The following is a 15891-nucleotide window of genomic DNA, read 5'->3' on the forward strand; positions in this document are numbered from 1 at the left end:
GGGAAGCGTGTTCCCAGCTAAGGGGGCAATGGGGAATGTTTATTTCTGCAGCTTCGTTCAGAGGTGAAGAGATTAACTGGAAACAGTTCTGTAAACATGTCCGAGGGTGTCACTGATGCATGGACATAACTGTTCAGCAAACAACAACCCGCTGCCTTTAGTTGTATCTCTTCCTTCTCCTCAAATATTTTAAGTCCCATTTTCCTGCAGTAAAAGTGCTTACAGATGTTTTTTATGTACAGAAGGCAGCTGAGAAATATTTATCTTCATCCACAAAAAATTACATTATTAAAACTCTTTCTCTCTTTTTTAGACTGTTTCAATAGGTTTTTTAAGAAGCAAATTTAAGACAATTTTTTTTCCACTTGAAATGCTGTCAAGTACCTACGTATCATGTGGATAGAACATAGTGAATTGGAGTTTCCAAATACAAACTGAGTGGGAAGGGGTGCAGAAATTATTTTGGCAGTCTTGCAGGCAAGATGCTCAAATTATCATTTGGTAACCATGAAGGATTTTTCTAGCAACACTTGCATATATTTTATGAGGGTGGTTTTTTTTCTGTTGCACAGTACTGTAGGCTGAGGAGAGGGATCGGGATGGGAGAGGGACCAGGAGATGTTAGCGGTAGTTGGCTTTTTTTTCCTTAGCACAGATATTTATTGTGTATATAGAGCACAGATGTTGGTCTATGTGAGTACTCCCATTTTGACATTATAGAATTTTGTGTTACAGAATTATACAATTTTGTACAAATATCAGCTTTACTGGCTCTTAATTAAATTTTTCCCTTTCCTCATTAATAAACATGAGTTAACAGCCTTCATTCTGAAGACTCCCAAGGGCTGTTAGGTTTTTTAGTGGGAATGTTGCTGGATAAGGATATGCAAACAATAAACATGTAAAAACTCAGATTTGTAGAGTTACTATCTTAACAGCTGATCTGCAATCCCATAAAAGGAGTCACACTTACAGCTACACGAGAACTTTTCTTCATGCCTCAATTAACAGAACCTGCCTTATACTGTAAATCCATTCAGTACGGTTGGCTCGCGGTACGTGACTAATTTGCATCCCTCTAACGAGGTCATGGACTCCGTACGGGGGAGAACAGTGTCTCAGGAAGAGGTTGCAGAGGACACAACCTCTGTTCTCTAGGTCTGTTGTCTGTCATCGTCTTGTTAAAACCAGCTTAGCGAGAGAGGAGTACCGGCACTGTCTGCCGAGGTGCTTTCTCATGGGGCGATGAATGGCTTTTAAGATGTTCTTTGTCTTGGGAGACTTTTTTTCAGGGCTGCTGACAGGGAAGAAGCAACAAACGTCAAAGAAGGAAAACCACTTTGATCTCCTCTGTGTTGCTTTAGTACTTATTGCATGTTGGTTATTGCAAGGACACATTAACGAGATCATATAAAATAGCGAAGAAGGAGACACAGCTGGCCCTGGATGGCATTCTGTGGGTGATAGCGTTAGACAGCCTGTTTCCGCTTCTCTGGTAATAAAGAAAAAATGCAGATCTCGCTGGCCCCAAAGCACGGCTTCCTCCTCGCCGAGCATCCCGCAAGGTCTCTGCGATCCTGGGAATGCAGGGCTTGTTTATAGTTACTGGCAGGTCAGAGATGCCTCTGCTTACATGATAGAAAGGAGCTGCCACAGTGATTCTTTACATGTGTGCTAGACAGCTGGAAGGGTAGATAGGGCCGGATTTCTGGCAAACAGCCCCCCATTACATGAGCCAGAGCCTGTGCTACAAATAACCTCACTCCACGTAACTGGAGAGAGACTCGGTAAAACTTAATTATCTGTGCTGTCAGATCCAGCACTCGCCAGCCATAAACTTCCTTAACTTTGTCTAGAAAATTGCTCTGTGACTGGGATCAGAAGATCAACTGGCTGGGATGAGTTCTCTTAAAAATGAGATTCTTCAAAAGTTTTCAGACACTTTTTAAGTGTCTCAAAAAATGAGATTCCTCTGGAAAGCAAACTGGAACAGTTTTGGTACCCCATGGCTTCTCAGTAACTCGCTCTGTTTCTGACCGTGAGCAGCTGGAGCCTGCAGGACGCTGAGCTGCAGAGCTGGCCAGGGGCTGGATGCTGGTGGGGGATGGGGCACAGCCAGGAGGGTGCTGGTTCCTTACCTGCCTGGCCATCCCCTCTTCATGGGCGTGTTGACAGGGGTTTAATCTCAGTGGAACATGGATATAACCAGCCTAGCTTTCATAACTGACCCAGCTCAGGGGCTCCAGCAGAATTTTTCTGTCGTTGTGGGATTCGGTACCACCCCAAACTCCAGTAGAAAATCAGCTGCCCTACAGCATGCTCTTTGCTGCCCAAACTGCAGCACTACCTGGTACCACAGCTAGTTCAATGCTTGTTTTTAAGTATATCCACTAAAATAGCTAAACACACCAGCACCTGTGATGGTGGGCATCACTGTGGGTTTGTTCCAGTTTGTTTTACTGGCATTAGGGTGATCTTCAACATCTGTTTCAGCATCCTGGGCTAATATTTGTTGAATCCACAGCTGGGACTCCTTAAAAACTAATGGAGTGTATGTGAACAGTACTGCCTGCATTTCTTTGGCGATAACACCATGTAAAAGAAATGCTTCACAGGTCTGTTCCACACCAGCCCTGGTGTGATCAGGTCCCGGGAGGCTGGGTCAGCAACCAGAATGCTTGGAAAGGAACCAAGAAATAAAGGGGACTCACTAGTCCTGAAAATAGAGGAGCAAAGGAGAATGGAGGACGACATGCAGAGGCAGAGCTGTTTGACCTGTTATTTTTACACTTTGTGAAAATGTTCCTTCTGCGTTTTTGGGGAGACTAGAATTCAGCAGAAATGAAGTTACTTCAGTGGTGCGGTGCTCTTTGTATGGGTTTTCTAATGTACTGCTGCAGCTTCGTTGCTAGGCTGTGGGCACTGAAAATACACAAGAGTCTGTTCAGGGAGATGTTGCTGGAGATCTTTTGTTTTGTCATAGTGGTTTTTTTATCTTCATGATGCTCTGCAACAAGAGGCTGTCTTTTGCAAGTTTATTTTAAATAAATACTAGTAAATAAAATACTTTAAATAAAGGACTTATGTGGTTTCATACATTGATTAATTAAACAATCAGGCCCAATTATATGTTTAGTCTGCTGTTTCCACAGAAAATAATTAGCTGGGGAAATGTTGACAATTAGATGCCTTTTAAAACCATAGTGTGAACCAAATTCTCCTCTTATTTGTGTTGTTGCAACTGGGAATGACAGTCTTGTTGTCTAGTGCGCTACACAGGGGCTCAGTTCCTACGTTCGGGCTTCCTGGCTCTGCCACCCGTTTCCTGCGTGTGCTTGGATAAGGCTCTTCCCACCTCATCACCCTGCTTGCAGAAGGGGACAGCAGTGTCCCTCTGCCCGTCCTCTCCAGACCTGACAGAGAGCATCTGTCTGTCCACCTGTCTGTACAGCATCCAGCAAAAAGGGCTCAAGTGTGAAGCCAGATCTAGAAGTGCTGCTGATGAATAACAGGAAAAGTTGGCTTTTTTTTTTTTTTTAACAATTACAACAACATGCGAAGCTGAAGCCCACCCTGGGCCACGCTCCGTGGTGGGACTCCTGGGGGCCTGGCTTGGCACAGGTGGCTCAGAGCACTTGGCATTGTCCAAATGGAGCGTGGGCTCCCATGTTCGAGGCAAGACTGTTTTAACCAGACTGGGACATTAGGTAAATGGGACTGTTGTCCATGGCTGGCAGCTGCTGAGGGACAAGCCCAGGGATCATAAAAAGGCCGTTGTTCGTGGCCACCCTGGGGAAGCAATGCCTGCTGCTGCCAACAGCCCGCTGCATCAGCTGAGCGGACAAACTGCTCCTCTTCTGCTGCGGCTGCGAGCCAGCTGTTGCTTTGCAGCAAATGCTCTGGACAAAAATACAAGGCATCACGTTTCCTATTTGGGTGCTATCTCTTTGGACATGACTTGCACTTTCTGGTAAGAAACTAGTGCTGAAATGCAGCCAGTGTCCTGCTGACTGGGAAGCAGTCAGTCTCATCTTAAAGCTGAAAGCAAATGGTCTCTTGCACTGAAAAACACTCTGTCCTCAGCTCTCTCTGCCCTTTGCACAAATGTATTGGGTGAATAAAGCTACCTGCTGCTGCTACTTTTCGTTCTTTTAACTGTGATCTTGCAATGAGTAAGCAAATACCCAAAATAAATATGCTAAAAATAAAACATGGTGATGTACACACTCATGATTGCCAGAAATGTATGGGCTTCAGCTGAGACAGGTAGGGCTGCCCTGTGCTGAAAAAGCTGGGAAATAGGAATATTTGCTGTCTCACAGCTTTTCTGTGATCTTGGAAAAGTCACTTATTCTATTCTTCCTTGGTTTCCTGTCTTAAAAAAAAGAAAAAAGAGCATGTGGTGAAGATACTGAAAGATAGACTGGAGACAGAAGTATTCAGACAGAGGTGATGTCTGTGTGATGCAGAGAAACGCAGGCACTGTTTAGGGTGTGCTTACCTGAAGATAAGCTCATGAACGCACTGACCTACCATGAAGACTTACCAGCCAGCAGAGCTATTTGTGTGGTGTCACTGTGTGTATGACTAGATTTTTCCCTGAGCTAATGTGTCACGTAAACCATTAGCCCAGCCTGGGATGCTCTGAATCGTCAGGATCCAACTCTCTGGTCTGGGCTGGCCATGGGCACTGATAGCTGCAGTCTGGGTCTGCAGAGGTGCTGCAGCCACGGCAAAAAAAATTCTGCCACCAGTGTCACCGCTGGGCACTTGCCAACCCCCTTAGGGCTGATGTTACTGGGAGGTCTGTCTTCATAAGGCTCTTGGAGGGGGGGGGGAAATTCAAAGGAAAATAAGAACTTTTTTTGTTCTGTAAGAAATAATTAGCCTTTCTCACGTGCAGTTGAAGTCCTCGGATAAAACCCATGTCTCCCTGCCTGGTACCCAGTTTATTTTTGGATGGTTGATGTATTTATCTCTGCAGCTTTTGTCAAAATATTCACAGAATGCCGGTGGGAAAAATCACCTATTTTTCATCTAGGGATGTTCATAGAGTTCAAGTAATGAACATTAACAATGCTCTGCACGAGGCTTGGAGGGGGTAAGATGGTGAAGAAACATACTGCAGTATTGTTATCTATTTCTTTACTGCACTGAACATAGTGGACACAGGCTGCAAATGTTTAACTCTTTGGAACCAATGCTCTGAGAAATGTTGTTTAATGTGAAAACTGATGGACTCAAATTAAATTGAAATTAAGGTGGAGATAACATCCAACCAGAAAATAATCACCATTTTTATTGGTGTAACAGTGCAATGCTCGTGGTTTGTTTTTTTTTTCTCTCTCCAGAACACCTTGGCGAAGGCACTATATGACAACAAGGCAGAGTGCTCAGATGAGCTGGCCTTCCGCAAAGGGGACATCCTGACGGTTCTGGACCAAAATGTCATCGGCAGCGAGGGCTGGTGGAAATGCTCCCTCCACGGCAGGCAGGGCTTGGCCCCCGCTAACCGCCTCCAGCTCCTGGCCACCACGCAGGCTGTCCCGCTGCCTCCTTCCACCTGCAGCAATTCTGCCGAGCCACCAGCTGGCCAACAAAACATCTACCAGGTTCCTTCTGTCCCCAAGCCCCCTGTGTTGTCATCTACCTATGAGAAGATGGAGGGGTGGGTGAAATCTCCAGCCAGGGGCTCTACCCTGCCTGCCCAAGGAATATACCAGGTCCCAGCCCTGGCTGCACAGCTGCTCAGTGAAAGGACCCAAAGCTCAACACGCCAGGTAAGAATATAAGCAGCTATAAAAGTCACAAATGTTATTATTAAAACAATTGTTGGGAGTGGGAAAATAATAAAGGCTATTGGCCCGAGCATTTCAGTGGAATTTGCAGCCAAGTCATTCTAATAAATGGTGTTTAGGAAACTCCTGTCAATTCTACTATAGTTTATAGCTTTACGTGAGAAATGCTGCTCTGGGCAACAGATGAGAGTCTCTATACTCTGAAGTCCCTCGCTTTTTTTGACAGTTCAAAGCAGCTGTAAAACAGGGCAGGAAGTAAAGAATATACCACTTGTTTGGAAGAATCTAGAAATGATTTACAAACCTACCCCAAAGTTACAATAACAAGGCACAGAACTTTCTCCTGTGATGCTCTACAGCATGCATCCATCCAGAGTCCTCTGGGCACATGTGGGGTCTTTGCATCCATCTGCACAGGAAGATGATTTGGAATTAAAAAAAAAAAAAAAAAGAAAGACCCTTTGCTGTGTGACTGCTGCCTTTGGTCTAGTTTCTACTATTTCCCAGCCAGCTCAGAGTGCTGCTGCCTCTCTCTTCTGCTACTCAAGGTTGTCACTACACTTGCACAAAGCAGCAGCACCCACTGTTCATCCCACGGTGCCGAAAGGCAGGGTATGGAAACCGAGGTGCTGGTTCCTTCTGTGGGGCAAATAGGTGCTGGAAAACAGACAAACCCAGTACATCTCTGGTGAGTGAAACCTAATTTCCAGCGCTGCAGCTGCACATTCAGCCTTTGTGTACAGTTACCATAACTGCGAGCTCAAACGGAGTAATAGCTGCAAAAGACCCTTTGGTCTTGCTGTGATCTGATTTCTCCACATTCCTTAACCCTAAAGAAGGTATTTGCAAATTGAATGTGAGATTGATACAAATTTTCTGTGTTGTACCAGCAGATCAGGCTGAAAATGTCATCTGTGTTTATCTGAATGCATGGCCCAGCAGAAGAGCTCCTGGGCTATTCCTGTCTCTGTCATTTCATGAGTTTGTATACCTAAGCCTTGAGAAAGGGGTTGGGGGGGGGGAATAAAAAAGTCCTAGCCTCCTTTTATTATTCAGAAGTTCAGGTTTGCCTGAGCTACCTCTTGCCCAACGTCCCAGCTGTCCCTACCCCAACTGTACGGTGGTGGCCACAAGCCGCACACAGATGCCCGGGGAGGCTCAGGGCGAACAGCCCCTGTGAGTGCAGAACGATCCGCAGCCCTCCGACCACCCCGTGTGGATCCTGTGGGACAACTGGCAAAGTTCCTGGCATACTCAGCTGTCCTCTGAGCAGCTGGGTAAAGCCACTGTGAGTCTTTGGGAGAGCTGATTGAAAGCAATAAAAGAAAACAAAATCCCCCAAAGCCTGTTGCTGTCACCCTATAGAAAAGCCTCGGCGCTTCTTTAGCTGTTGCCCAGTGCACAGGGGACCTTCTTGCTGTACTCTGACTCAAAGTGCTTTAAAATAATTTGTTCTTGAAATGGTAGTAAGAGATGATATTCAGTGGGTTTCCTTTTTGCTATGTACTGCGTAAGATTTGTCCATCTGAAAACAGATATGGGCTAAGGATGGCTTTCTTGGTACCACTTATCTTGTACCCTTTCTACTTGGAAAGGTCTCTTCTGCCTCCGTTGGCAAGCAGGATGGCTCATATCACAGAGCACTAAGGGGATTTTGTTCCTGTTCCTCAGATGAGAGCTAAGAGCTTTCACAAAAATGAAGCAAGCAGTTGTAAAGCCGGAGTCTTCTTCCTCTACCACATTTCCCCTATATTTAGTTGCTACAACACTTAGTGATGTAGAACACTACCTCCAGTTTTAAATCATTTACTGTCACGTCTCATCTCCAGTGGTGTTTCCATGGCTTTGCAGTAGTCCATTTGTAAACTAGCTGTAGAAAGCTAGGCTAAACCCATCCTGAATGAACAAAATTCAGTGTTTTGGGGGCTGATTTAAAAAATAAGTCCCTTCCCAACATTCAGATTTTGGCACCTTCGCTAATTATCCCACAGATCTGGTCACAGCTCTTCAAATTATGTTTTAAGCAAAGAGGAGAACTGGTCTGTAATTGACTGCAGACTGATAACGTAATTCCCACGTCAGACTTCTGTTTGTGGAGCTGGACAGGGCATCAAGGTAACTCATTTGGAATGAGTAAACAGTCTTTTATAACTACAGAACACTGCATCTCAGCCTGTTCCTTTTTGCTGCTCTTGCTCCCACTAAATATGGCTCAACCTAGTGGCTTTGTGGGCCTGGAGAAGTAGAAATTCCCCGCTTGCTTTTTTAGTGGTTCTGCTTTTGGGTTAGTCTAAAGATTCAAGTGATAACTGAAGCTGGATTTTCTCCAAATCTGTTCTCTCCCTTGGTTAGTAAAGCAGATTGCCTTTGATTTGTACGTGCCAATTCTTATCTCATCTGAAATAAAGCAGAAATGCTGGCAAAGGAGAATTATGGGGAAAAAATACCGTGCCTGCTTGTGAGGTCAGTTCCTGTCTGCCACCATCAGTGAAAAGCTGAAAGGTTTTTAATCACTTAAGAGTAATTACTTTAATGGTGGCCTATTCAACTAATTGAGTTTTCAAAGATGTCCTGACCTTACTGCTCACTGCAGCTTTCTCATTATTGTTTTTTTTCTCCCCCTCTAAGCATCTGCTTACTCTCCCAAGAGCATGCCGGGCGTCAGTCCCCAATATCAGGAGCGAGGTGTACGATGTCCCATCCACGCAGCGCCGGGAGTCCTTACTCACGCAGGTGAGTCCTGCCACGGTCCCCTGCTGCAGCTGGGACCCTGTAGGACCTCAGAATAGATTTTTATGGTAAATTCTAGTGTTTTACTATTCACTTTTTGTAAAATTTGGCAGAAAATAATCTATTTTTAGGGAAGTTCAACACCTAAAGCAGTTCTCTCTTGAATTTGTTAGACATTTAGAGAAACGTGTCTTAAATCTGGTGTGCTTCTCATAAACACTTCTGGTTTTACCATTACTGGCCTCCAGGGCACAGATGCATTCTCAGTATCAGAGTGTCAACCTCTCTGCCTTGGTTTATCCATCAGGAAATGTGCTTTGGCTCTATGTCGTTGGATCGCAAAGATTTCAAGATGTTTACAGAAGAGTTACTAGTGCCCATACAAAAAGAAACTAAATGTCACCCCCACCACCCGCCTCCTGGGCAACAAAATGCAAGGGGTGAGATCTGTAACCTGTAACCATGATGCATTCAGGGTAAGGGCAGTGCAGCGACTGCATCGGCCACTGAAGCATCCTGTTACGTGATCTTCCTCTTGATACCATGCTTCGTGCAGAGTGAATGTCACCGCATTTCCTCTACATCTCCCTGCAGCCTGTGCAGGTCACCAGGCTGGGACAGATGGCAGCTCCCAGGCCATCTCCTACCATGCAAAGGTGTGTGTGGGACTGGAGCACCTTCGTGGAGCCTCCCCCACGCATCTTGCCATCCTCAGCAACACCTGGCCATGCAGGGTTTGTTTATTATCCAATTCCTTTATTATCAAGCTATCCACAAATTCTTTGTGTTCCCCACTTTGTATAAGTGGGGTGATCCCTACTCAGACCCAAACCCATGTGTGGGGGTGCAGCTATGGGAAGGTGCTCTAGCAGCTCTCCAGTTGAGTTTGACCCACGCTGTCCAAACCAGGAGTTATGCAGTATAGGACCTGAAAGCCTTTGATTCCACCCAAGTCTTCAGTGAGCTCTAAAGAGGACTTCAGTCAACCTGTTTTTTTTTTTTCCCTTTGACCAGAGCGGTGCCACTCCGCCGACCACACGAAAGGGCTCTGTGCAGGTCAGATCCACCAAGTGTTTCCAGGAAGAGCAGAAGCAGGTCTACAATGTCCCGTCCAGCCCAGAAAAGGCAGGAGCTGTTAGCCAGAAAGACTCACCAGTGGGCAATGTAAGTAGGACTCGTTGGACACAACAGAATCATCTCTCATCACTATGATACTGGGCATGTGTGCTGAACCTCCCTGCCGGTGATCGCGGGGATGAGACCAGCACATCTTCAGTGCAGTGCTTTGGTGGTGCAGTCGACGTGCTGGAGGGAAGGGATGCCATCCAGAGGGACCTGGACAGGCTTGAGAGGTGGGCCCATGCCAACCTCATGAAGTTCAACAAGGCCAAGTGCAAGGTCCTGCACATAGGTCGGGGCAATCCCAAGCGCAAATACAGGCTGGGAGGAGAATGGATGGAGAGCAGCTCTGAGGAGAAGGAGTTGGAGGTGTTGGCAGATGAAAAACTGAGTATGAGCAAGCAGTGTGTGCTCACAGCCAAGAAGGCCAACGGGATCCTGGGCCGCATCAAGAGAAGCATGGCCAACAGGCTGAGGGATGGGATTCTGCTCCTCTACTCTGCTCTCATGAGACCCCACCTGCAGTGCTGTGTACAGCTCTGGGCCCCCCAACACAAGAAGACGTTGAGCTGTTGGAGCATGTCCAGAGGAGGGCCACAAAGGTGATCAGAGGCTTGAACACCTCCCCTGTGACGACAGGCTGAGAGAACTGGGGTTGTTCAGCCTGGAGAAGAGATGGCTCCAGGGGGCTTTATGGTGGCCTTCCAGTACCTGAAAGGGGCCTACAGGAGAGATGGGGAGGGAGTTTTTACAAGGGCATGTAGTGACAAGATGAGGGTAGGTTTAGATTAGACATTAGGAAGAAATTCTTTACTGTGAGGGTGGTGAGACACTGGCCCAGGTTGCCCAGGGGAGCTGTGGATGCCCCATCCCTGGAGGGGTTCAAGGCCAGGCTGGATGAGGCTTTGGGCAACCTGGGCTAGTGGGAGGTGTCCCTGCCCATGGCAGGGGGGTTGGAACTAGATGATCTCTAAGGTCCCTTCCAACCCAAACCATTCTGTGATGCTTTTTATGACAGTGTGAAAAGCAAACTCAATACCCGACATTCTTGAATATCTGTTTATAATATTTAAGCAGATAGAAACTAACTGTTCCCATTCCATACAGCACTCTTCTGCCTTCACCTTTTTTTGAGAGCGGAGCACACCTGGTTTGGGGGCAGCCTTGTGTGGGGTCAAGCTTCCTGCCTCCTCCCTGCTCTTTGACAAGCACCATCCTTGAAGAAAGGACTGATCTGAAATTTCACAACTAAGAAAATGCCTCAATGGAAACTCTTTATTAGTTGAGTGACAAATATTTTGGGTTTCCTGACCAGTTTTAGGATCCAAGAACTTTGACATGCTGCTTAGCACATACCCCCAGGGCTGAGGTGTGGGATCTTGGAGCAGACCATCCCAGTGCAGGAAATTTGAGGCTTCCTGGTTTTGTGGATTTAAAGAGAAGTGCTCTAGGTTCACAGCTGCCCCACGACTGGAGCAGCCTATCCTGCACAGAGTCTGTTCAGCAGTGGCAGCAGGACTGGTGCTTCCCAGAACTGGGACCCTGGCATATGAGTAATTGCTGACCGAAGCTGAAGGCATTTACATAGCTGGTAACAACGGTACTGACCAGCTGCAACAGCCTGGGAGCAGATCCCTTTAGAAACACAGTTTATTGTTGCTTCCAAAGCAAGCTGTGCCCACACATCTTTTTAAGGCATTAGGCAAGATCTGTATCCATCTTAGCAAACCTACATCAAGTAAAAATTTAAACTCATTGCCATTGTTTGAGAACAGTCAGTAGTATCTGGGGGTGGTTTTTTTTGTTGTTGTTGTTGGGGTATACATATGAATGTGGGTGAGGATACTGGCAAATCAACTGTTTTCTTATACAGCAGCTACTAAAATCTTACCTCCTTCATTCTGTAGAGCTGAGTTTATTACCCACTAATAAACTGGCATTTCACTCTTCTTGTAGCCATTTCAGAAAACGATGAAAGTTTCCCACCCCAAAGGAGCCAGGGAACAGCCCCTAAATTTCTCTGACTGCAGACAATGCTATATGATTTAATCACCTGTGCTCAAAATATTTTAACCTTATATGTGCAGCTCTTTAGAAAGAAAATAAAAATTACGGGCTAGCCTTTTTGTAGTGCAGTTCCATTGACATTACTGGAGTTGCATACATTTACATGCTCTGAGAATTCAGTTTTGTTTCTTAGTTCTTGTTTAAAAACACTGCTTATAAGTCCTGTGTGCTCTGTTGCAGTTATATGATGTCCCTCCCAAAAGAGAAACTGATGTTTCAGAAAATGAATCTCAGAAGAAGTTCTGGGGCCGTTACAATACTTTGCCAAATCCTCGAAAGTCAGAATGGATTTATGATATTCCAGTGTCACCTGAAAAAACAGGGTTAAAACAATACCCTTCCGGCCATTCCTCGGAGAGCCAGGTGCTGTATGATATACCACCAGCCAGGTACAAGGTGCTAACAACAAATACCGAAGCTACAGTTGTAAATCCACAATTATATTCTACTCCACCAACACAACGGAAATTAACATTTCCAGATATCCATCTCTATGACGTTCCATCCTTACGGGATGTGCTCCTTTTGCCACAAAACGGTAGCTGTGATGCACCCCCAGGTCTCCTGGCTTCGAAGGCTGAGAATCAGATCTCTGAAGAGAATGTTTATGATATTCCAAAAGGTTTGCCCACTGCTTTGCAGTCCAAGAAAGAGATGGAAAAAACCAGTGATTGTTCTGGAGACAAAGCATACAGTGCTCCTCCACAGCTCTCAAGAGATGCCAAACTAGAACAAGACAGGTTATCTGTTTCTAGCGTGGACAGCAGAAGCAGCACACTCTCTACATGCTCAAACTCTTCTGCTGAGTCTTCTGTGTCATCATCAGAAGAGCCTGCCAAAGAAATTAAACTGGACCTTGGCATAGCCATAGAGACACTGACCAGATTGCAGCACAGTGTATCCAGCTCAATTGCGAGTTTAATGATCTTTGTGAGTAGTAAATGGAGATTACAAGAGCACCTAGAGAAAAGCCTTGAAGAAATCCATAGAGCTGTTGATCACATCAAAGTATCTCTGGGAGAATTCCTGGACTTCGCTCAGGTTGTAAAGGTAAATGCTTCTTACCTCACTGACAATAAACTTCAGACCAGAATTAACAAACAGCTAGAAATTCTTATGAACTCATTCAAAATCTTAACAGAAACGAGAGAAGCTCTAAACAACTGCAACTGGTCACTGGAGGCTTTGGTCCTCAGGAAACCTCCGAACAACCCAGATGATCTTGATCGCTTTGTTATGGTAGCCCGCACAATTCCAGACGATATCAAGAGGTTTGTATCCATCATCATTGCCAATGGAAAGCTGCTCTTCAGAAAGAATGAGAAGGAACAAGAAATGAAGCAATCAAAAGTGAACCCAGAATATAAAATGGCAAAACAAGTCACAGTGCCTAGAAGAATAGAAATAGATTCACTTCAAAGAAATACTCCTGATAAACCCAACCAAAGTCAGGTCTCTTCTGAGAAACCAAAAGAAAATGCCACAGAGGACTCTGATTATGTTCAGTTGCAGGTTAGTATAACTGCATTTTCCTATCTATATTCTTGATCGGTTGCAGATATTAAGCTATTAGCACTATTTTATCTTTGCACTAGTGCCAAATTCAGTTTGCACTACTTCCTATTTTCCAGATTTTATGTGAATTCAAGATTTTGTTAGTGCTAGATGGCACATGTAGAATACCAGTAATTTCAAGTAATAAAGAGAACTGGCATTTCATAATTTATGCAGGCAGCCAGCCAGCACTGAGAAAAAAATTTTAGCTTTCCCATTTAAATTCATTTGAGAGACAGCTTTTAGCTGGGGGTTAGCAATTTGTTTCTTCTCTTTTGACTAGTGGTTCTCTTCTTGGCAGTACATTTGTTTGACTCTGACACGACTATACACAAAATGTTAACTTTCTGACTCGAGGTGTATCAGAAAGCATGCTTTCGTTGAAAATTTTAATTTAACAGATTAAACTCTTAGTGGGAATTATCACATTTATTTGTTAGAATATCTTGGATGACTGTTAGAATAATTCTTGTTAGAATTGCTGAAATGTCTACTATGAATATAACTCTCTTGGTTTCACAAAGAAATGCTGGCTTGTCCTTAGAAAATAGGAAATGCTATTTTTTGTTGATGTTGGTTTCAGTCTTAGATCTTGCAGAATCAGACATGAAATTTTTAGTAGGAAAAAACCTACAGTTTCTTCCAAAAAATGTACCATTGTTGTCCATGACATGAAGGCTGCATAGCAAGGGGTTGTTCCCCCTGAAATAAGAGCAAAACACACTTATATTTCAATATTTTATGTAAAATACTTCAACTTTGCTTTCATTTTGATTTGTAACAGGCACCGAAAATCATTCCAGGTAAAGAAGCAGCAAAGACGAGTACAGATTCAAAACCAAAGGTATTTCTGATTTTGAAAACTATTATTTATGAGGACTTCTAGTCCCTGATTTCTGTGCTTGCTAGAATTCGAAATTTGCATTTGGACATGCATATCTGTACATAGAGATCTATTTGTTTTCTCATAGTTCATTTTCCCAAAACCAGTTCTTAGAATTACTGCTCAAAACCCAGGCAAAACATTTCTTTTCTCCAAATGTAACGAACCACTCTAGCTTCAAGTCATACTATTTATTTGCTTGCCTTTGTGTATGATTTGGGATAAGGCTGTGAGAGTTAGTATTTCAAAATATCTTGTCATGCACTGGTAGAAGGATTGACTCTCTTGTTATTGCTTTAATCATTCATAACCTGCACGAAGTCAGCACCACGAAAGATCAGGTCTGAACGTTCTGTACTATCTGAAAGCTTGAAGTCCAGACCGTACAAAGGATTGATGTTTAGCTACAGCACTTTGTGTGCTATCCATTATTAAAATCAAGTTCTGTGAAATTTGTTTAGGGGGAAAAAGAGAGAAAATACCACTTTGGAGTCCAGTGCTTCCTGGAAAGAGAAATTATTGTAAAAGGCTTCTGGGTTGGGGTAATTTGAAGACTATTAACTAATAAAACTCCCTGCAAGTGAAGAAATATGTGAAGAATATAGGGTAAAGGAAATAAGGAAACAATCAGCATGCCACCAAGCTTTTTTTTTTTTTTTTTAACCCTTTTCCAGGTTATGCCATCTGCAAAAAAGACTGTAATTCAAAGCAAGCAGGACTCTGCACAGAAGATGTCCCTTCCAGAGCACTGTAAGCTGTGTTTTGGTGCACTTCACAAGGCGATTGGTGTGTTTACTAATAGTCTCAGCAACAACCAGCCACCCGAGATCTTCATATCCCACAGCAAATTGATCATTATGGTGGGACAAAAGCTAGTGGATTCTCTCTGCCAGGAAACTCAAGAAAGAGACGCTCGGAATGACATTCTCCACAGCAGCAGCCGGTTTTGCAGCCTCTTGAAGAATCTGGCTCTTGCCACCAAAAATGCTGCAATACAATATCCAAACGCAGCTGCCATGAGGGAGCTGCAGGATCAAACTGAGGAGCTGTCGAAGTACACACAGCAGTTCAGAGCGATGCTGGAATGAAAGACTCTTTGCTGTTTTTACAGATTCTCCATTGTTATGATTCTCTCTTTGCTCTTTTGACATGTGGCAGCTCAGTGACACCAACCTTCAGCCACCTCTAAGAACTCCTGCCAGGCAGTTCCCTGGGTGCTGGGGCACTTTTAACAGACAAAGATCCACACAACAGCAGATGCAGAAGAGGAGTCATAGAATTAAATCTGTACTTTCTTCTCCATTATTCAGATCCTGCCTGCAAATGTCATCATCCTAGTGGCTGGCCAGGAATGTTTGCTGTGTACTAGAGCAAAATTATTCTATTATCTGGCTGATTTCTTATTTTTTTAATTTCTATATAGGTCAGATAAAGATATTTTCCTTTTTTTTTTTTTCTTTTCTATTTGGGTATTTAAAGTCTCTTTAAATTTTGCTGCACAATGGTCTAGAAGTTGTTGTGATATCAATTGTTTCTTGAGGACTTTAGTAAAAAATTGTAATTACAGTTTGGTTTTATTTTTTTTAAACAGCTGCAAAGGTAATTTTTTTATTTTAATGTACAAATGTGATGAATGTGGTATGGGACAAAATCTGGCAGGTACTGCACCTAGCCTAGATGTGAATGGGAAATGGTATCTTGGCACAGGAGGAGAATGGACTTGGGGGAGTCCTGGCTCCG

General features: G+C 44.2%; 1 protein-coding gene across 1 annotated transcript; it reads left to right on the forward strand.

Annotated features, from left to right (window-relative positions):
• The first annotated feature begins 4211 nt into the window (after nt 1–4211).
• Nucleotides 4212–15239, forward strand: CASS4 (Cas scaffolding protein family member 4). Its single transcript, XM_010073340.1, has 6 exons — nt 4212–4266; nt 5314–5780; nt 8427–8531; nt 9543–9692; nt 11895–13226; nt 14826–15239. Exons 1-6 carry the CDS (start codon nt 4212–4214, stop codon nt 15237–15239), a joined length of 2523 nt encoding a protein of 840 aa, XP_010071642.1.
• The last annotated feature ends 652 nt before the right edge of the window (nt 15240–15891 follow it).

Source organism: Pterocles gutturalis, unplaced genomic scaffold (assembly GCF_000699245.1).
Source record: "Pterocles gutturalis isolate BGI_N339 unplaced genomic scaffold, ASM69924v1 scaffold12047, whole genome shotgun sequence".
Taxonomy (NCBI): Eukaryota; Metazoa; Chordata; class Aves; order Pterocliformes; family Pteroclidae; genus Pterocles; species Pterocles gutturalis.

Excerpts from the sequence above, each read along its gene's own strand:
- CASS4 (XM_010073340.1), top strand. The coding sequence starts at position 4,212 with ATGGTGATGTACACACTCATGATTGCCAGAAATGTATGGGCTTCAGCT. Across the intron at positions 5,781-8,426 it reads CCCAAAGCTCAACACGCCAG|CATCTGCTTACTCTCCCAAG; the intron begins GTAAGAATATAA and ends TCCCCCTCTAAG. Across the intron at positions 13,227-14,825 it reads CTGATTATGTTCAGTTGCAG|GTTATGCCATCTGCAAAAAA; the intron begins GTTAGTATAACT and ends ACCCTTTTCCAG.